This window comes from Rissa tridactyla, chromosome 6 (genome assembly GCF_028500815.1).
Source record: "Rissa tridactyla isolate bRisTri1 chromosome 6, bRisTri1.patW.cur.20221130, whole genome shotgun sequence".
In the NCBI taxonomy this organism is placed as follows: Eukaryota; Metazoa; Chordata; class Aves; order Charadriiformes; family Laridae; genus Rissa; species Rissa tridactyla.
This window is the reverse complement of record NC_071471.1, coordinates 27,278,439-27,301,333: the sequence shown is the minus strand read 5'-3', so window position 1 is coordinate 27,301,333 and position 22,895 is coordinate 27,278,439. Positions and strand designations below refer to the sequence as shown.

Genomic DNA, 22,895 nt, shown 5'->3' with positions numbered 1-22,895 from the left:
ATTATTTTAACATATGGATATTTTCACAAGTTTGTAGTCCACACTACAAACAGAAAAGATAACTCTACTTGAGATGCACCTTCAATCTGAGAAATGCGCTTTACATAAATGGAAGCCAATGCAATTTACAGTTCTCCAGTAGCTTGTGGCTGAACCCTTAAATATGAATTTATCCACTTAATGTACAATAAATGTTTGGGTAGGACATACAAGCTAAAAGAACTATGGAAGATCAAAAATCCTCCAGCTATATTTTGAAAGGAGTAAGGCTATAATTTGTACTACAAACAAAGCTTAACACTTTAGTCAACTAACCACGCTCTAACAATAAGAATGACATAATAGTTTAATGAATACATGGAAATTTTACAAGTACACGAGCTAAATTTTAACAAAGCCCTCCACTCAATACCTATTTTATCACTTCCCATCTTGGGCTTTCTGTTATAATACAAGCTTTTGTTTCTGTGTTTAGGCTTAAGGAAGACCATTGTATCCAACAATCACCAAACCAAAATTGTATTTACATTTGTAGAGTGTATTCTTTGTAAAGTATACTTTTTGTAGGCTGTAATAGCAATTGCAATGTTTATAGTAGAAAACATGCTACATTAAGGAAAGATAATTCTACATTTAACAATAAACTCAGTATCACAATTCATCATGATAACAAAGTACTATTGCCAATACTATACTCAAAACTTACATTCTAACTGGTCTTCAGATGGCTATTTTCAGACCACTTAAAAATTTGTTATTAATGTAACAGCACATGCACAAGTTGAAGACACGTTAGAAGAGAATTTAGGAAAGCAGCCAGTCACATCAAGGACAGCCAGTCAAGCACTTCAGCACCTAACCTTCCTGCCATCTCATTTATCTTACTTCAAGCAGCAGCCATTTACATTAATGAACAAAATTTTCAACTGATAAATCAAGGACCAAAAGTCAAAATTGCCTAAAGCTTGTTCCCACTCTCAGGCACACTAAAATACAGTCTTTCCTTGTTTCCTTTTTAGTCTTCTGGATCTCCTACCCAGCTGTCATGAGGGAAAGAAGACCTGTAAGGGAATCCAATAAAGCATACATTTATTTTAGATGCTTATTGTTTCTTTCCTCTCTTGGAAGAGTATACCAGACATTTGGGTTAGAATTCACAGACTTTGACAACAGGGACAATGAAATGTTTTATTTATTCTTGGAAGAGAAAGTTAAACTGTTTCAAATTCCTTGGGTAAGGCATGGCGCCATTACACCCAGCGTGACTTTTCAATAGTTGAGCACCGAAGCTGTTTCCAAAAAGACGAAGCTGTTTCCAAAAAGACGAAGCTGTTTCCAAAAAGACGTTCCCTTCTCGCATGGGGTGTGAACTTTACTCAGTCCTTCTATTTGATTAAAAAACCAAGGCTATTATGGTGAGAGAATGGAGATGGCAAAGATGCCCCATCTCAAACCCAAGAGAACGGCAAGCAGAGAACTGGGAGTCTGAAGACCCAGATCCAGCAACAATGGGTCCTTTCAAGGAAGCATTTCCCCTCAGGGGCTGTGCCAAGAGCCCAGCCTTTCCTGTGTGGCTGCTGCCTTATTGTGTGATGTAGAGTATCTGCTTCCTGGGATATATTTGCTTTTGTGGTATGGATGCTCAGTAAAAGGAGGCAATGACTTTTTTTCCTCTTCCTCTAAATTCTTGGAAAATATTTTTGACGTTAACCTAAGAACATTTGAATCAAATTTCTGTTCGCCTACAAGGAGACCATCAAGCACAACCAGACTAATCACAAGAGATGAACTCTCCTCTAAAGTTTAGACATTTAACTTTTGTTTCCTCAAAAGCACATGTAGTTGGCATACAGCTAAGACTACAGCATAGCTCGAGAACCAGTCATACTCATCATAAGCAAGCAATCTGCTTTAGCGTCTTTCTTTTCTTTCCTATTGTAAGTATGACTTAGGACCTTTCGTTGCTTTCAGCTGAGCACTCTAAGACAAAGCAGCAGTATTTTTTCCACACTTTTCTGAAGTTGTGATGAAAAACGTAAAGATTCTTAAAGTTCAATTATGTGACTGCTAAATGCACACACATAGAATATCTTCCAAATTAACAGAAATAGCAACAAATTGTACTCACTTCTTAAAATTTATTCTGTAAGGAGGTCTATACATGTAAATAGGTTAAACATCAGCACTTAAATGTAAGGTTTATAATGTTTACCGAAAGTGCAATTTTTTTAAACAGCGATAATAAATTAAGCATGTGGCACTTTCACTTCACTTAGATCAGAAACACTTCAAGGAAAGAACTCTTCTTGTGTGCAAGCTACCCACCAATCAACAGATATACTATACATGACAGAAATTGCTAAAACTCTAAATACCATAACAACATTAAATATTAAAGTTAAAAGGTTGTATCAAAGAATTTAACACAACTTAAGAAGTTCAGGCAGGACAATTCATTTGTCTTAATCAAATTCCAAAAACTGAAATAGTAGCAGAAAAATCTGCAAACAAGTTCCGTTCAGAGATCAGACTGCTGTAGAAGACGATTTTCTTATGCACAGGAATTTATACAACCTGACAGCTTAGCTCCTGAAAGTGATTCATTTACTCTCAAAACTACCATATGAGGTAAGATGAGAAAACCAAGGGGGAAAAGTTCCACTTTCCATGTCCATGAACAGAAGTTTGACAAAGACAAAAAGAGAACAGACGTTCAGGACCATAACATTTAACTCAACACCTCCATGCCCGCAATGTAAACTTTGGCCCACATCCATCTAGCTACTATGCCCCAGTCATTCAAAACAGTCCTACAAACCCAGAAGAGCTTCAGCAATTTACTAAACAGCTGTCCCTCAGAGAGGGACTTCTACAATCCGTGAAATTAAATGAACTCACAGCAGCCTGCTACAATACGGTTCATCATTGCCTTAAATAGCTCAGTCTAAATGATACTTTGCAGTGCTCGTGTACCTCTTGGGAGTGACTTCCACAGCATCAGCAGTGGAAGACAACTTCTGCAGAATGGAAACAGACTCTACAAAAATCTGACACGTGATGTCCCTTCAACTGCTGCAATCTCCTCAGCGCTGATGAGTCAGTAAAGGTCTTCAGGCTTGCTTCTTCCAGTAAGCATTAGCTTTTGGCTATCACTCCATTTATAGTTAACTTTTATCCTGCAAACTTGCCTAAAAGGAAAAATTCTCTTTTAACATATTATGTCTAGCGCAATATTTACATTTGAGCTACCATTTTTAGAATTTTTTTTTTCTTTCCTAGCCTATAAATTTTTTTATAGTGGTACTAAGAGATGTAACTGTATCCATCTTCTCTGCTGTAAGGAGGAAAGTTAGTTGTTTTTATTTTAAAACCAAGACTGAAATGTTTTAATGTTTTAAGTAAGTACACTAAATGTATCAATGAGCACCCTTTCCTCAACTGTTGACCTCACTAACTGAAATACCACCGCTGTCTAGCCAAATATTCAGAAGTAGCCTCTTCTCAGACACCTTTGGTCCAGATGCTCTGCTCAGATTTCCCCTTGTTTTTTCTTAAATGTTAGGTGAAAACAGAGGTCAGCTTTCTAAAGCACCATTAAGGACTGCCACTATCTTCCATATACATTAAATGCATTAAGTAGTTTTACTCTATATCCTTTCAATGAAAGTAATCAAAAAATAGACAGTCTAGCTGAAGGCTAACATTGCAGCACATTTTAAGCTTGCCCACATCCTGCAAAGAATTCCTGAGTTCATTAGGGGAGAATATTTTTTTTCCTTATTTTGACCCTCCATCTACCAGTTTCAGCTGAAGCCTCCTACTTCTTCTATTTGAAGGGGTAGTGAAATCCTGCCTTATTTACTCCTTCCCTGCCACCTGTGTTCCTTTTATAAACTGTTTTAGTCCCTGCCCTTCAGTTCCCCCCTCTCCATGCAGAAATGACTAACAGCTTCCCTTCAATAGGTCATTCCATACCTCTGATCATCCTTGTCAGCCCTTTTCAGTTCTGCTATGTATCTTTCTTACTGTGCCTCATACCCCATAAGAATTTGCACATGGCCAATAACACATTAATGCCACAAATAAATTAGAAAATAGCACACTACACAAATAGCTAATTAAGATTAAACCCTTTTTCAAAAGCAGAAGTGTCTGTATTCTCTCATACATACTCATTCTTTACAGGCAAGTGGAAGAGAAGTCACATGCTCCTAGAAGCACCTGCTGGTTACACCAAGTGCTGATGTTAAAAAAAAAAATCATCTGTGGAATAGAAGCATTAAATACCATTACATATATTACAAAAAAATACATTCCACGTGGACATGGTTCTGGGCAATTGGTTCCAGGTGTCCCTGCTTGAGCAGGAGGGATGGACAAGATGACTTCCAGAGGGCCCTTCCAATCTCAACCATCCTGTGAGTCTGTGATTCCACTTATCATACCAAGTATGTTTTCATGAAAGAACATTCAAACAATGGTGGCTCGCAAGATAAAAGATTTAAAACAAATATTTTAATGACTTTTCATAAGTCATCAAGGAATTAAACTGGTAATTACATAGGCACTGAACTCCTCATCATCAAGTCCCAGACCCCTGAAATATCTCTAGAACATAAGAAGCATAGGTAGGCTTTATCCAAGATACCCACCAAACCAGTCTGATTAATATAGTTAGAAATCCACATGTGCAGCTTAGTGACAGAAATTTACTTAACTCCCATCTTACCCGCAAACACACCAACCACCCTGCAGAGTTTTTAAAAATGCCTTCATTATCAAGGTAGAACAAAAGAACTTAGGAAAGACCCAACTTAAACACTATCATAACTCACTGTATGAATATGCACTTTGGTTTCTACTCGACCATGGCACTCCGGGAAGGAAATTCACAACTACTTTATCTCAATGAAAGCAAAACAATCAAAAAGGTTTTGAAAAAGATTGAAGCTCTCAACATTACCTTATTCTGATGGAACATTAAGGAGGGAATCAGCCACAAGTTACCCTATTTTTACTATCTTACAAGCTGATGTTATAGGTATCAAGCCCATTTTCATAGCTGTATTTAATAGACACGCTACTACACTTTCAAACTTAAGAAATATTAACTTAGCTAAAAAATAAAATTAGCATCCAAGGAATGAGGATGTTCCCTGATGGAGGAAAGCATAGATATAAACCCCACACTTCAGGAATCTAGCAAAGATAAGATGGGAGGATACAATGAAACACTGAGCAGATGATTCGCCACAAAATACTGCCCCATGAATTTATAAACTCAACTGCCTAGGTATAGTTCAATATCTGCAATATCAAAAATTACAGTCTCCAAGGAAAATGAGCTTTACAAAAGGGGAAACTACTTCAGTTTAGCAGTAAGTCAACAGAAAGCATGTTCTCAGGGTGCACACCAAAATATTCTCAACTTGATGCAGCTTCTGTTGACAGTAGTTAATCAGACAGCACAATTACCGTCTGACTATAGACTATGTAAATCCTCCTACCACACCCACCAATGTTATATACATACAAAGCATTACCCAACTACAGATGGACAGACAATTACGGTTTTTGTTTCCCAGACATCTATGCCATAGGAGGATAACAGCAAGTAGAAGAAGCAGAGGCACTCTACGTTTGTTCAACGCGCAAGATGCAGACTAGGCAAGTCTGAATTACTTGTACTGAAACATAAGCCAAACACTCCTATGATCCATTCTACCAATGGAAGATACATGGACCAGCGATCTCGAGCAAAGAGCCATCGGCAATTAAACACACCAGATCATCACTACCGAAAGGAATATAGGCTAAGAACTGGTGTTACAAATACTACTACCTTACCAGTACCAGCTCAAGGCACAAAAATCCTTCATAACGCATGCTCAGAATGCAGTTATGCCAACAGCCTCGCTACTGACAAGCTGTCTCTCTGGGGAAGGGGTGTTGCTAGATAAAGGAAAGGGTGGCACAGGGAAGAGCGCTATCAGGATACCTACATGTACATGCTACAGAGTAAGGAGTCTGTCAAGCTGACAGGACCATAAGTTATTTTTCATTATGCTCTCCCCCTACAAAAGGCACACAATTCATGTGCTGAAACATTATGCGAGTTCCTACATTTCTGTCTGCTTATTACTATAGTAAAGCTATTTCTGCTGGAAAAGACACGGTCATCAGAAAATGCAATTTGTATTTCAAACAAAAAAAAAATTTGTAGATGAACTAATGAAACTTAGGAAGTCAGCAGCCTGAGTACACTTTGAACCAACAGAGACGGCACAACAGGGTTTTTCCAAGTGCTTCTGTTCACTCAGACGCATTACATCTGCCCATGCTCCAGACACACACCCTTCACCATGGGTTGATCTCGCCCAAGCACCAGATAACTGTCGCAGCAGTACAATTGTACAGAACAACAAATAGGCAGAAGCTGTGTTTCATCCATACGCCGTTGGCATTTAAAGCCTGGCAGTCCAAACTGGAGTCAAAACCATTACTCTTTTTCACACCACAGTTATTCAGTATTGCCATAAGGTCCATACATTGCTTCCAGCAATAAAGCATGGCTATGATGCAGGAGACTAATGTCAAGAACCTCTCTTGAAACGCTACTTAACTTTTTTGTGGTCCTCACCAAATGGACCAACTGAAGACAGGGTTAATTCCAAAGAATGCACTCTGCAAGACTGCACATTTGACCGCCCTTTTATGTTCCTGTTTGAATTACCAGTTGGTCTGCAAAGAACTTTTTGCTAGCTTGTCAGATCTGGAGTACTGCTATAGTGACAGAAGCACCGGTTTTAGACAGCAGCACCCTCAGCCAAAGACTGCTCAATCCAAGGGAACAACCCTTTGAATTCACTGGGCTTTGGATCAAGCCTTCACAATTTAGTGACAATGGCAGATATGTTAAGATTCCTCCACTCCTCTAAAATAAAAATAGTTCCTCTGAGAAACAGAGGTAAGAAAAACTATCCTTCTGCTCAGAGAAAAAAATCCTCTAGCAATTCAACAGTAATAGGACTGTTCAGGAAATTCATCTGTACCCAAAAGTTACACAGTTCAATAAATACTATTATGGAGTGAAGGTAAAGTCAGGCAGGTAATGCAACATAACTGCCAACACATCGTACAATCTTCACATTGGAGGTCAACCCTTATCTACATCACTGAACTTTCAGCTCCTGCTATCTACTACTGCATTAAACGCGTCCTCCTGAAGATAAGCTCTTGCTATTGTTGACATTAAATGCTTTGGCAGATCTAAAGGTCAGAGTTCACAAGGGTTACTGTACTTTTCTTCATTGATTTGGAGACATGGTATGACAGCAGAATGCAAGGATTAATTTAAATGTTTCCACACATTCCGGTTATCTTATGAATCAATCACTGAAATAGAAGGAATGGTTGGATCCTTTGTTTTATCATGCAGTCTACTGCAAGCAAACAAAAGCAATTATAAGAGTGCATGAAAATAACGCTACGTAAAATAGCACAGCTATACTCACAGTTGGACTTGCCACTTTGAAATCTGTCCGTCCTCCCTTAGGCTCCCTGTACTGGTGAATATAGCCAGGTACGTGTCCTTCAGAAAGATCTTCAAAGCCAAAGGTGGACCTTTCTAAGTATGGATCAGAAGCATTAGGATTACCATCTGAGTCTAAAGCAGTAATCTGAAGCTACTAAGACTACTGAAACAATTGAAAATTCATCCATGTTCTATTACACTGAAGTTACACACACACCCCTCATCATCCTGCAGTACCTCCACCACAGAGGTTTAGAGCATCCCCACAGCACAATAAGACTTGCTCCACCTGCAGGAGGCAGCATCCCAGAGAAGAGAGTAACATCCAGAACACTGTATGTCTCCAAAGTGATACAAGCACCACGGTCTAGTTATTTGAACCTCTGGAAAGTCTAAACTCAAATGATATGACCACACGATGGACAAAAACAATCTTCTCTATTTCCCCCTTCTTGTCTCAAACTTCACACATACTAAAACTAGAATCCTATGAAATGGGATGAAAGGGATATCAGTAGATATTCCCCAACCTAAACCAGCTATACCAGTCTTTACTCAACACAGGAACTTGTTCTTAATGGCCACCAATAAGACTTCTTAAAGTACCATTTTTACTGGGAGAAAGTTAAAAGCTTAATTGGTGTTTTCCTTGATGAAACTTAATCCCATCTCAACCTGCCCATCATGATTATTGAAAACAGCATTTCTTATAAGTCTTTTAAGTACTTGAGATCTCTTACACTCCCCTTAACCTCCTCATCTCTTGCCAAAATAACTCGGATTTTTTTCCATCTTTATGAAGTTGTTTCCTCAAACTCTGACCATTTGCATTTCTCTCCTCTGAACTCCTTCCAAATGGTCCAAATTCTTCTCAAATTTTGGCACCCAAAACAGATGCTGTCTGCACATTGAAAGTATACTGACAGCAAATAAAACTGATGGATTTAAACTTTACATCTCACAGACAATACTCCTGTTTAAACATCTCAGTAAGATATTTGCCTTTTCTGCAAACAGCATGACACTGACTCATGTTCAACTTGTGATCCAGTACACCCCCAGGTCTTTTTTCTAGTACCTAACCAGTTATTCCTCACCCTGCATTTGCACAGATGATAATTCCTGCCTAAGTGCAGTACTCTGCATTTGTCCCTGTTGGGGGACCTATTTTTCAGGTCATTCTGAACTCTCATCATGTCCTCCAACACATAGTCCCTGAGAATTTAATAAGCACATTTAATCAGCCAGTTGACTGATGCTTTCATTAAAGGCAGCCATACCCAGGACAGAACCCTTCAACATAACCTCTCATTTCAACACCGAATCATTAATTACTGTTCTCTGAATAGGATCATCTACCCAATTTTGCATGTTTCCTAGACTACTTTCCCCAGATCATGTCTACATTTACTTAGGATGCCATTAAAACGTAGAAAACCTTATTAAATAAATAAATCAATCAATCAGGAGACAAGACCTCCACTGCTTCTGCCATAGGCACAAAGCCTTCTGCTCTGCAATAAAAAGTTATTAGACTTTGGATGCAATTAGTTTTCCCACAAATCAGTTCATGCTGTTATTCTTCTCGTAGTTATCTTCCAAGCACTTGAAAATAGAATGTTTGCTTATTAATTGCAACTGATGGAAAAAAAATGAGATAAAGTGAATTGTCAGACTTCAGCTCCTCTTCCTCAGCTCTCTTCCATTATAACTCTCTGAAAACTTCTCCTTTGCCAGTCTTCTAGTACTTCTAGATAATAATTTCGCATTTTTGAGCTGTTTTGAGAATCGCACAGTAAAGCTTATCAGGGCCAGCTGAGGCAGAAACATCTAGTGGAAGTACACTCTAGTGTAAAATACTACCTTATCACAAGTATTAATAACATTAAGCACCTGCATGACACCACATTAGAGAAGACGAGCAAAACAGGCACTGAGCACCTTAAATGTTCTGCATACATACAGCCTCCACTAAATCAAGAGAGACATTTCCCAGTCTTCCTCCTGCTATTAACCTATTTCTACAGGAACGTTGCTAGCTTTTATGCCTCTTGCTAGTTGCAATTCCATTTGCAATTTGGCCTTTCCAATATCTGCCTCCACTATTCTCTTATACATGTTCTTCGTAATGTGACTTTCATGCTCTACATATTTTTTTCCTGCACCCAAAGTCAGTAAAAACTTGTAATAGATAAGTAAAAACTTATCTATTTCTCAAAAGCCTTCCCATTTTGCTGTTGTCTCCTATCTTTTGTAAGGATCACAAGCTCTGATTTCATAGCCATTGCCATTTATCACCTTTCATTCTGACATCCTCTAGTTAGAATAAAATCTAAAGGAGTTGCCATTTTTGTTGCAGTGTGTACCCTCTAAACTGAAAATGTCACCATCACATAACTCTGATAAAGGTCAAAAAAGAAAAAGAGTTAGGCATTTTGATTTTGAAGGATGGTCTTTTGGTCTTAAATACCACATAAAATCTCAATCCAACTAAAGAAGTAATGGACTTGCTACCACTTCCAGTACCTGGTCCTCTTTCGAAGAGTTGCTTTAAGATGAACAATGCAATGCCACAATTCTAATAAACCAGAACCACAAAAAAAGAGCAAATTCTTTCAAAGGAAAAATACAGAATGAATGCAAAATGCAGCTAATTCTGGTAGGATTACAAACGCGATTGACACTGCACCACTTTGGAGCACACAACTAGATGCCACGGCCATGGAGAGCCCTTCCCAGTCCCAGCCCGTGCACAGCGCTCCAGGCAAACGGTGATGAAGTTACATATTTGAGAAAAGGAGCAGGAACATACCGCACTCAGATGTTTGTGCAGACCATGTCCATAACTCCTGATCAATAACTGTGAATCATCTATCTTTTTTTATTTAAGTCTGCCTTTCAGCTACCAAATATTAAAGTTTATAGCCTTATTTCAATCAGGAATAAAGGTGTCAGACATGAGGTTACGATACAACTACAGTTTACTACTAACCGAACTTTTGTTCTCTGCTAAGCAGATTATTTAACAAAGGAAGTAGCTTTTTTTATGAATGAAAACTATTTTTAGCTCATTGTGTAACAGTGAAAGGGACACATTTTAGCATTACTGTTATTTAAATATTTTTTTTTAATGTCTAATTGGGAAATTAGGGTTTTTTGAACTAGGATTTGTTTTGTGTGAACTCTCCCATGCCAAACATAACCAGATCCAAGAACTAGTCAGAACGTTGGGGTTTTTTCACCACTGAAAGAACAAAAAACCTACTAATTTGCACAATACCATGCGTACAGACCCAAAGCAGGCTTGGCCATACTGGATGCCATCCTGTGGAGACCAGTAATCCCTCCCAAAAAAAGCATACACTTACATACACGCTCAGTTCTCCAATGCAAGTCTTTAAGCCACTCAAAAGATGAGTCTAAATGTACACTGGAGAAGCATACATTTTTACATTACACTGATACTGTTTGGGCATTTCTAATGAATTTCTAAGGAATTTTCTGATTTCCAAACCTCACAGTTCTAGAAGAATTAACTAAAGGACTTTGTTTCACAAGGTATTAAAGTAATGCAACCTCGTCGCTCCGTGGCAGCTACCATCAGGTTCATGCCAGGCAGACATTTAGTGAAGAAAGTGTTAGAAGAGTTCTCCCTGGCCTGCTCTTAAAGATGCTTAAGTGTATCACTCAACTCAGATATTTTTCACACCAGAAGTAATAACTCCTACAACAGACCTTGGACAAGCTAAATCAAACTAATCCACTGTTGGTATATTACAGAAATAAAGCAAACAGTATCTGAAGGTTTCCAGAAAAAGGAACAAGGGTGCGATGGTTAAGATGCTTGATGAAAACTTGGCCTTTCCATGTCAACTCCCAGTTCTAGTACAGATTTCCTCTATGACCTGGGCAACCCACCTGGACCTGGCTTTAATAATAAATGGGTGTTTTACTCCCACAAACTAAATGGAATTTGTCTCCACACCACTGAAAATCTGTGTCTTGTTGACTGATTTATACTCCACGCAGAAGACAGTGAGAATACTATCTCCTCGAGGCAAATGAGAAAAATTAATCTGAGGACTCCATGTCGATACAGATTTATTTTTTTTTATTTCTTTTTAAAAATAATTTATTAGGACCACAGCAAAACAGCTTGTCTGATGCACCATGCCTGTCACATGGCACACTAGCAGAAGAGGACTGAATCACAAAGTTTCCCAATCATACTCAGCCACCATGACGCAACTTCCCTCCCTGCTAGGCAGCCCCCACATGCCCTTGCCAGGAATCGCTGCTGCCTGACCAGACAGCTAGGACCTCTCATCCCTCTCTCTTCAGTTTAGGGATGAATTAGTGCCTGCCCGAGCCATCACACCCTTCCTAGAGAAGAAAGAGATGAATGAAAAAGAAATACATGAACAGACACTTGTTTCCAGAAGACAGCTAACAAAAATATTAAGGGGTGAGAGCATACTGAGCCCAAAGTCTAGACAGCACCACTGGAAGAGACCAAGCGGAGCACCTAGAAGGGCACCACTGCTCCTGGGAGGTGTTCAGGAAGGCAGTAGCTGCTGCCCAGCGGCTCCACTGGAGACAGAGTCTGCAGAACTGCTCAGATCCCTTTCACTGCTTCCTCCTCCTTGTGGCACGGACAGTCAGCTTTGGCCAAAACCAAAGTTAACAAGACCTCTCTTACACATTTTCTGAAGCACTTTAAAAACTGATTACTTTGGAGTACATCAGTCTTTCCCAGCTGACCTAGGTGCTCACACTGAAACGCTCCATGCTGACAGAAGTCAGTGTTCTTCCTCACAGGGGACTACACCAATACATGTAATTTTTAATTCACCAAGCCATCTTACCAATATGCTGCTTAGAAGTCAGGAGAGCTAGGTCAATTTCCAAGTCAATTATACAGTTCAAAGCTTACATAGTACATCTTCTTTAAACTTTGTAAAGTTGTATTTGTAATTGGCCATTACAAAAAAATCAGGTAACAAAACTAGCAGTATGTGGCCCTTACTGTCCCGCTGCATACCAAGACAAACATTTCCTCAGTGAAAATCCAGTCAAGATCTATTGCTGTCACCACTGACACTGCTGTATGGACACTAAGTTTATGAAGGCTTGACTTATACCATAGAGTATATTTAAATAATGCCAAAAGAAAGATGTTTCTCCACAGGTTTAAGAAAATCAGTATTCTACAGGAGATAACACAGTGTTGTATAAAAGCCAGTTTTACTTGAATAAAAGTAGCAACTCTTTCAGATATGATGGAACTGATGGCAGAAAAATATAGCTAACCTGTCTGAAGAGCCAGTGTGTGGACAAATCTCATACATACAATGGCCGAGTCACCTACAATAAAAGAAAAAAAAAATTACAGTCAGGGGAATGAATAGGCTAAATGAAACTTAAGCTTAATTGCCCTAGCTAAGAAAATACCGTACAGTTCTAGCAAGTGCATACAGCAAAGAAAACACACTAATGAATTCTAAAAGTGGAACAAAATTCTCAGCAAGCTCAGATGAAGAGGAAGCGGTCAGTCAGTGCAGCACTCATGCTGGAACAGTTTAGAGTTAACCATCTCCCACTGCTAGAGGCTACGCTATCTCAGCTGAGGGAGACAACAGCTTCTTGCAGGGCTCCAAAAGCCTCCTCCAACCACCGCACCTGCAGGAATACACAGATCCCAGCGGGCACGTCAGAGCAGTAGTGGCAGGAGCAAGCTTTTAGAGCCAAGGCTGCAGATTCTCAAGTTCTTCCTCTTCACCTTAAGTATCAACGCAGTTTTTAATAAATGAATTAATAAAACAATTCTCGGTGTTTACTTCACCTAGCAGTTGTTTATCCCTGAACAAGCACACGCAGGCCCCTCTTTGGGAGGGGGCAGCGGCTGTCAGAGGTGCGTGCAGTCTGGGATCACCATCTCCGCAGCCCGGCTGATGGAAGAGGACTCTATAACCTTTGTCAACAGCAGCACAACGCACTGACTCATCTGCTGAAAAATGGATGAGACGCATCGAGACCCGGTCTCGTGCTCTGCTGGGACGGCTTCCCTCCGTCACACCAGCACGAATGTCTCCCACGCCACCGACCCCAACGCTACGAAGTTAAGTGACGTGTGCCCGAGCAGCGACACGCTCCATGTGCCGGTGTTCGGCAAGCAGAACTGAAAGCCAGGCGGGAGAAGCGCTGCGGGACTTCTCCCCGAGCCGCTGATGATGCCACCGAAAGCCCAGGGCGGCCCCGGGGGAAGAGGTGGGGAGGGGGAGACGGGCGCTGCGGGAACCCCCGGGCCGGTGGGACGGCGCCGCACGTGTCCGGAGACCGGCGGACCCCAGGACCGCGCGGGCTGCGCACACGCTCACGGCCGCACGCCCGCCCCTTCCCCGGGCGGCGGGACCGGCTCCGGGGAGGGCGACGGGCCGCCACTCACAGCAGCGGCCCCGCCACGACCCCCGCGCCCGGCCCGTCCTCCCCGCGGGCGGAGGAGAGGCCGGCGCGGCTGAAGGGCACTGCAAGCGGCCGCACCGAGCCTGAGGGGGCCGCTGGAGGCCCGGCCCGGCCTGGCCCGGCCCGCGGCCCCTCCCTCACCTGCCGCGCCGGGCCCGCCGCCCCGTGGACCCACTCACCGGCGGCGCCCTCAGCTGAGCCCCATGGCGGCGGGGCGGGCGCGGGACCGGAGCGGGACCGGCTCTCCCCCGCCCCACCCCGCCCGCCCGGCGGCGCGACCGCGGCTGCCTCGTGAGGCGCGACCGGATCCGCCGCCAACCGGCTGCACGCGCCGGCCGCGCTGGGCGGGGGCAGGGAGGGGCGCGGAAGTGACGTCGCCCCCCCCGCCGCCGGAAGACGGGGTGCCGCGCGGCTGCGGGGCGGGGTGGGGTCGGCGGGGGCGGGGCCTCGCGGAGGAGGGGGCGGGGCTTGGGGCGGGGCGGGGTCAGCTGAGGTCAGGGGAGAGACGCGGGTGGGGCTTAGTTATGGGGGACACGGCTGGGGGGCCTCGGATTGGGGGGACACGGCTATAGGGGACATAGCTGTTGGGGGACATGACTGGGGGGACACTGGGGGAGGACATGGCTGGGGGGTACATGGCTGTGGGTAGACACGGCTATAGGGGACAGGTGTGGGGGACACGTCTGGAGGGGACATGGCTACGGGGGACACATTTCTGTGGCTAGACATGGCAGGGGTGGACGTGGCTGTGTGGGGCTCTGTGGGGCAGGACAGGGGTCTCGGGGGGGTGGTTCGGGCAGGGGTGGGGGCCATACAGGAGCAGGCCTGGGGCTCCCTAGGGACCCGCAGGCAGTGCCGAGGGTCCAGCCGGGGATGGCGGTGCGTGCTGGGCCTCGCTCCAGGGAGGGAGCGGGGTCTTGGGGGTCCCCGGCCACACGTGCTGTCTGCGGGGTGTCCTGCAGGCACCAGAGCTGGACGTTGTCCTGAAAGCCACAGGGCAGATATCCCTGTGGGGCCAGGGCCAGCTCCTCCCGTCACCCCCATCCACACTGCGGTGGGATGCGGAGCGGCACCGCAGGGGTACCGGGACAGCTGGGGGAACTGACCCCGTCCAGCACAGCCATTCACGCCATGGTGGGCTTGACACAGCTGCGGTGCCCGGGGGAGCAGGCTGCTGCTCTGGCACTGTACGTGACCACTCCATATGTTACATGGTGGTGGGGAAGGGCTCGTGGAAGTCCCCCGTGAGAGATGAGCATCCCCCTGCACGCCCTGGAGAGCACTGTGCTCTGAGGGGCTCCCTCCAGGCCCCAATCATTTTCAATACTTCCAGGTAACGTATAAAGATAATATTGTAAGGTTGAAAAGGGACACCTGTATGAATTCACTAAACGTACCCTCAGGTGGATGACAGGTTACGTTTTCAGACACCTCAGTTAAAGATTTCGAAGAGCACTGTAAACCATTTGGGGGTCTGTAAACCACAACAGGGTCTATGTTTATTTTCACTTGGTACTATTTTTTTTCCAATCGTTCTCCTCCCTTGCAGATTAAGGGAGCTGTTGACTGCTACCTCTCATCACTTGCAGCCCCAGCAGTGACTGAAGAGGGGCTACATGAATCCGTTTGTCAAAGCACCCCGTGGCCCTGGCAGTGCTCTCGGCATCCCAGTGACCCCAAAGCCCCAGGGTGAGTCAGCCTGGCGCGGGAAAACAGCAGGAAACTCTGCCAGTAATAAAAAGAAAAGAAAAGGCATAATTTTCTGTTGACCCAGTGAGTTCAACTGATTCACCAGGCAGGCACATGACCACTATTTTAAGGGAATGAGAGGAAAAGAAAAGGAGAAAGAAAACTGCCCCTTTCGGCAGCCACCCACAGAAAGAGCATAACACTGAGCTACTCTGACTCAAATCAGAATGGTCGCCTTCCGCGACTCAAAAGAAATAAATTAAAACCATCTATTTTCTGTTAATGTGTTAACTCTAGTACTGTCACAGTTTAATTCTGTGTTGACTGCATCCTTCATCGACCTCCTTCCCGCTTCTGCCGAAGGCTGGTGTCAGCCTAGCCAGGCTTCGGTTCCTGATTGCCTGGGACGCATCAGTTACTGTTTTTTATATGGTGACTCAACCATTACTTTTCCCTGATCCTCTGGGAATTCAGTGATGCAGCATTTGCTGAGAAATCGGTACTAAGTGTTTGATGAGCTTCTCAGGCAATTTTAAAGATACTTTTGTGTGCAAGTTTTCCAGCCCTAGTTTTAAAGATGGGTATTGACCAGTGGTTTTCATTCTCTCTGGTCACACGTGGGAGACAAAAATACCTCTGTTAAATCTGGGGACATCATTCTGTCCATTTCCCAGATAAAGAACAGAAACATTTACTGAATAATTTCAGCTTTTTTTTTTTTCCACTGAAGTGCTGTTGTCTTTGTCTAATATCCAACCTAAATCACTGCTAGGATTTTCTTTGTACCTCAAGGAAAGGGTGGTGATCAGTCATATATATTGTCACTAAATTTTCCCAATTCATTACCCCTGTTTCCAAACTGTTGATTTACCCATTGCTATCAGCTTGCCCAATTTCCACCTATCTGTAATTCTTTACTATTGCCTATACTTCCCCTTTTGAGCAGGAAGTTTTGTTTCATTTTAAAAGCAGAAGTGTCACCTTTGATGATATTAAAATTGCGAGCGTTTTAGTCATCTAATAACACATTGGTGAAGAACTCCCCCAGTTCCCATTCGGATCATGCTGAAGTATTTCCTCGGGCTCACTTTTGCTCATAACTGCTTTAGCCTTGCAAACACGGCAGCCAGTGCCCTCAATAGAGTCATACGAAGGCAGGGATATTGAAACGGGTACTGTTCGGTCTGGATGTTGATAGAAAAACAGAGGCAAAACACCTAATCAGAAGTGGCAGACATCCATACAGACCCAGAAACATGACTATGATGAGAAGGCAAAGACGAGATTATTTTTTCTTTTAACTAAGCATTGATTGGTAAGAAGAGCCTACCGTATGACACAAAGGAAAAATATTATGAAGTTGTTAGTGCTATTAAACAGCAACTCTTATTCTGTCATTCCCTATTAGTAATAAGAGTAAAAAGATTTGCTTTGATAAATACATTTCTATGTTCTTCATCAAAATTCCTTTAGTCATTTTCAATTAAAGATTAATTTTTCATCACATTTTTCAACTCATCGCATATTCTAATGTATTATCTTTATCCCTATTAGAAGGTTTCCCTTAACACCTAATTGCTTTTCTTTTTCTGTCACTGGCAAATTTGAACTCGTTTATTGCTTCACAAACCTCAAACCGTGCAGGCTTTTATTAATTCAGAGATTAATTTTCTGGTTGGCACGTTACCTCCACCCATCTCCTTAAGCTGTTTCTCAGCAGCTTTCCAGCTCTCTCAGCATCACTCCAGTCGGTACCGCCGAAGGTGGCCGGCAAGCTTGGTTCTCCCACATCATCACTGGCTGCAGCTTCTCTAGGGAAGGGACAGGTCACGGGCCATCACAAGTTCTTTCTAGGCACACACCTAGAAAGCACGGCGTTCAGCCCTTTTAAAGCAGAGTGTTCAACCTGGTAGAAACAAGGAAAAAAATAATAAAATTGCAAGAGACATAGTTACATATATTCCCCCCAAACCGGGTAGAGGTCCCACAATAAAACTTACTGTCTCCTTTACAACTTTTTGTGACTAGAACATTTTTTACACTTGAATTTTCTCATTTGCTCACTCCCACCACCTTTTCCCCAGTGTCGAGGGCATACGCTGTCTTCCGTGTCCGGCTTTGCCCCACCAAACCCTGTACTCTCCCACGCGGAGGCACAGATGTGCTGAACAATGCTCATCAGGTATATGGCATTTAGTGAGTCTCAGGCTGACTAATCACATTTTATGTGCTTTCCCAGACTGACTGTATCCATTCTTATCTCTCATCTCAAACTGTAAATCCTTCAGGGCATAGACCAGCTTTGTTACCTGTTGTATATTACCCAGCTGACAGGGGCCAAGGATTTCACAAGCTCGGGTGGTAAACAGCATAAATATAATTTTGCTTTAAGAACATTTGCAAAGTTTTTCTCCTTTGCACATGATTTCTAAATCAGCCAGGACAAGAACCTATCTGGAGATCACGTTTGTGTACGAAATCTGTCCTGTGCCAAAACTAAGATATCCAAGTAGCAGAGAAAATAAATCAAAACCTACTGTTTATTTATTCAGTCTCTTTAATGTGTATATATTAGTGTGTTCCACCCTGTCTTTTCTGGTAGGGCTGTATAAATATGTGCCTTAGCTCAGAGGAGGTATGGGACCCACCTCCGCAGTGCGCAGGCACCCAGCTGGCCACATCTGGTCCCAGAGGCTGCAAGCACACCTCTGCTAGCCCTGGGCCACCAAGCCCTGCCCAGGGACACCTCTGGCCCTCTTTGTTTGACTTTCCTGGCAAGGGTGTGAGATGCTTAGGGGATGAAGTCCCCTGCCCACTCTCTCTAATCCCCATTATAGGATTACAGGCAAATAAGAAGAGCCTCATAAGAAAAGGGGCTGAAAGTGGATAAGGCTCCATGCCTTCCCCAAGTCACAGAGGGGAAGGACTTGGCTGTGAATGGACATGACATTCCTCCTCCTACCTCTATTTGTTTTCCCTGACTTCAGTTGCTTGCAGGCTCTGCCAGCTGAGATTTTCAAGTTCAGCAGGTTGGCAACAGCAGCGGCACTGCTGTCACACTGGGCTCTTAGACGTGGGCATAGGATCCGCACAGGATCATCTGACTCTTGAACTAAGTGCCAGAGCTCGTGAATGCACAGACAGGTATATAGTGACCCATGAAATGCTGGTTAGCAATCTGCAATTACAGTTTCACTCTTCAAGAAGGTGATACACATGCAGTTGAAAGCCACAAGTCTTTAAAAGTCTCATTTGAAAGCTCCTTTAACTACTTTGGCAAACCCGAGTTGTTAAACAATTTATTATCACTCCTCTGCCGGAAGAGCTTGTGAAACAACTTAAAGAGCAAATTGTACAAAGTGCCCAAGATCGTCACAGATGAAACCTCTCTTTTCTCTTGTGCCACTCAATCCTTTTTCCCCTCTTTCCCCAGACATCCGGTTCTTCTTGGTTTAAAATAGTCTGGCTAGTTATTTCCATTACAACAGCAGCGTATTTAATAAGTCATATGCCTTCAGCAGCAGGCAGAGTGAAAGGGGAATTCATTGCCCCACTTGCTGGAACAAGATCTTAAATAGTCACTTTTTATAGTAAATGGAATGAAAGTGCTTTCCAATTCCTCTCGCTAGCCCCACGACTGCCATGAGAAGCAGTAAAGGAAGTCACTCCTACCTCCAGGTTACTTGTCAGGACCTTTGAAGACGCTTCCCTCCCCAGAAGTTACCATCCCCTCTTCCCTCCTGTCTCCCTGCTGCCATAAAGCCATAACTGAATCACTGTGCCGCTACTTGGCGCATCCTTTTTCTTGATACTTGTCCTTTTTCCCCCTCCTCTCTTTATTTTAAATAACGCAGAAGTCTTTCAGTCAATAGGACTGCCAGACTTTGCCTAGCCCATATCACACCCAAAGAAAAGTGAGATATGAGCGCCTTTACCTGCTTTCATGCCTCCACTGTATTATTCTTAACCCTGCCATGCAGCGCACACCCAGAAGCTCGCTGATGGATCATCTCCACCGAGGACACTGGTCTCCTGTTGACTTGCACAGGTCTTGTCACATCCAGCCCCTGGGCTGGGCTGAAACCCTTGGGCACCACATCAGCACTGGTGATGGTAAGACCAGAGCAAAGGCTGCTGCACTGTGCAGGAGGGGTGAGTTTGGTAGCAGTTGTCCCAGCCAGAGGGAGAAATTGCCACGGGCACCCAGCAGGTACCTGCAAAGCTACTGACTTCACTGGGATGTATTCCTGTAAATGGGAAGATCTTGCCTCACACCAATGGACAGCATAAATGCAATAGTACATAACCTATTTACAGGTAAGATAAGAAAAATAAAGCAACTATCTAAGCAGACCTAAAAGAAAAAAATATGCAGGTGAACCTCAAATGCAGGACTCTTGAGAAACCATCACTTTTACCTCGCAGAGTACAATTGGCGAAGTGCAAGTGCTTGTGCATTTATTATTTGGCTCCAAGGAAGGGGACTGTGAAATGAATCTGCCTCTCACTGCCCTACCCAGCACTGAGGACAGGTTCAAGCTCTCTGGCAGCTTTCCTCGCTGGAGAAGGAGATATCCTCTCCAGCAGAACAACGCACACATACCTCTAATGGGCCTCGCCATCTAGCAGCACGATGTTTTGATTTCATATTAGAATTGCTTGAAAATAGGGTCTTTAATACCTCTATTGTTGTACCTTTCTCCCTCAAAGTATGTTTAAAGGACTTAATCAGACTCATTTCCTTAATTTCAGGCATATCTCTGAAAACGTATTATCTCAGGCTGATGGCATCAAAGAGTGAATTAGGAATATAGCCAAGTGAATAAAAACAAAGATATTTCCTTTCAGTTACTGTGCAGCCTTCACAGGCTGCAGAGCATTAGAGCTGCTGAAATACCACTGGCGCATTCTTCAAGATCTGTGAATTAGCGCCTTGCTTTCATACCCTCAGCAGGAAGTGAGGACGCGATCCCCGTTACACTGAGCCCGACAAGGGCCGTGCTTGAGCGATGAGCAGCTTTAATTTTGCAACACTGGAAAAATGTCTTTGAACTACTGCTGTTTGGTTTCCCAGCTTCCGAAACATATTTATCATAGCCAAGTTCCCCTACTGAACAAAAAAAAAAAAAACCCTGAATTCGATTTTTGTAACATGTGCAATGCTTGCTTTCACCTTCTGTCTTTGTGCAATCCCAAGCACAAATACATGTTGGGCAGAGAATGGACTGACAGCAGCCCTGAGGAGAAGGACTTGGGGGTGCTGGTGGATGAGAAGCTCAATATGAGCTGGCAATGCACACTTGCAGCCCAGAAAGCTAACCGCATCCTAGGTTGCATCCCAGCAGTGTGGCCAGCAGGTCGAAGGGGGCGATTCTGCCTTTCTACTCTGCTCTCGTGAGACCCCACCTGGAGTACTGCGTTTGGAGTCCTCAGCACAGGAAGGACACGGACCTGTAGGAGCGGGTCCAGAGGAGGGCCATGAAGATGATCAGAGGACTGGAACACCTCTGCTATGAGGACAGGCTGAGAGAGTTGGGGTTGTTCAGCCTGGAATAGAGAAGGCTCTGGGGAGACCTTAGAGCCCCTTCCAGTACCTAAAGGGGGCCTACAGGAAAGATGGGGAGGGACTCTTTATCAGGGAGTGTTATGACAGGACGAGCAGTAATGGTTTCAAACTGAAAGAGGGGAGATTTAGATTAGATATCAGGAAGAAATTCTTTACTGTGAGGGTGGTGAGACACTGGAAAAGGTTGCCCAGAGAAGCTGTGGATGCCCCATCCCTGGAAGCGTTCAAGGCCAGGCTGGGAGAGGCTTTGAGCAGCCTGGTCTAGTGGGAGGTGTCCCTGCCCATGGCAGGGGGTTGGAAGTAGATGATCTTCAAGGTCCCTTCCAACCTGAACCATTCTGTGGTTCTATGACATCAATTGCAGAGAAGCAGCAGCTCTTACAGCCATCCCGGGCCAGGCTGAAGGTCCATGCAGACCACCATCTCCTCCATCTCTGAGGGGAGCTGGGCCAGAGTGGACAAGCATGCAGTAAAGAGCTGAAGCACACTGAAACCCAGGATAAGGAGACAGCTTGTGTACCCTCCCCTCAGGGAATCAAACATAAACCTCCCTGTTACTGCTGCTTCACCAGGGACTGCAACATGGGCAGGAGGGGTAGGAGGGAGGCATTTGGCATCCCTAGCTGCTCCAGGGGTTCACCACAGATCTCAAACCAAGATGCCCCTGTCCTGCCAGGTTAAAGAACAACTCCTAACCTGTGCTGTGCCTGGAGACACGATTTTAACAGCGTGGTCCAGGGCAGAGCAAGCAAAGTTATTGCTGAAGTGACTTATGCAACCTTGTTCTCACAGCACCTCCTGGGAAATCACCCGGCAGACCGGCAGTCGGTGCTGTCACAACAAAGCAGAGGGCTGGGAAGTCTTTCTTCTGCTTTATGCTCTCCAAAGTAAGGCTGGGCCGTGTCTGCTTTCAGAGAGCGGTGCGTCCCCTCTCCTTGGCATGGCACCTTGGAGAAGGAGGCTAGACAGGTTACGCTGTCTGGTCATTCGGCCCACTGTCAGTCATCTTCATTAATAACTTTTTCATCTCTGTTATTTCAACTAAATGGGCAAAGCCCACAAGTTTGTTACGGTCTGAGAAGCTATGCTTCTGCAATGCCCTGTGCCACTTAAGTGGCTCCCTGACCGCCCTGCAGACTGGTGGCATCGCTGCCCTTGGAACCAGTGTGCCCAGCCCCATGTGGCCCGGCACCAGCTGGAGCTAAAAGTGCTGGTGTGCAAACACCTTGTGCAAGAGCCAGAGGACATCAACTCACCCACAAGACACTGAAAAGCAGTTCCTAGGGCAGGCAGAAAGCCTTAGGAAGACAAGCAGCAAGATCATGTTTGAGGCTCATTTTGCTTTTCTGGAAGTACAGACTTTAGAAGTTACCTGCTTTCCCTTTGCCCCCTGCTTTCCAAGCCGCACTGCTCAGGCTCCCTCCATCTCTCCAGCCTTTCCTCAGCAGCAGCCAGGCCTGGAGACAGTGCTGCAAAGAAACCGGGAAGGACAGTCACTTGCTGCCAGGAGACAGGGGTTTTCCATGCCCAGTGCTGCAGCCTAACAGAGATGGGCAGCTCCAGGCTTTCTCCTTCCCCCAGCCCATGCCAGAAGATGGTTTTCCCTAGCCCTCCTTCACTCAGCTCAGCAGGTTGGCAGCTCCA

General features: G+C 44.2%; 1 protein-coding gene across 10 annotated transcripts in view; it reads right to left on the bottom strand.

The window, feature by feature from the left end:
* ATP13A3 (ATPase 13A3) overlaps window positions 1-14,347 on the bottom strand; it is a 62,199-nt gene extending 47,852 nt beyond the window's left edge. For 3 of the 10 annotated variants that reach the window (XR_008466904.1, XM_054204756.1, XM_054204765.1), the window contains exons 1-2: window positions 14,176-14,347; window positions 12,845-12,898 (exon numbers count right to left, since the gene is read on the bottom strand). Coding sequence is in view for 6 of the 10 variants with exons in the window: in XM_054204756.1 (XP_054060731.1) it covers window positions 12,845-12,882 (38 nt within the window). In the remaining 4 variants the exon portion in view is untranslated. Of the gene's footprint in view, window positions 1-7,514; window positions 7,628-12,844; window positions 12,899-13,376; window positions 14,033-14,137 lie in introns of those variants that run through there. The other 7 variants (XM_054204764.1, XM_054204759.1, XM_054204760.1 and 4 more) reach the window with 7 other exon arrangements.
* Window positions 14,348-22,895: the final 8,548 nt, after the last annotated feature.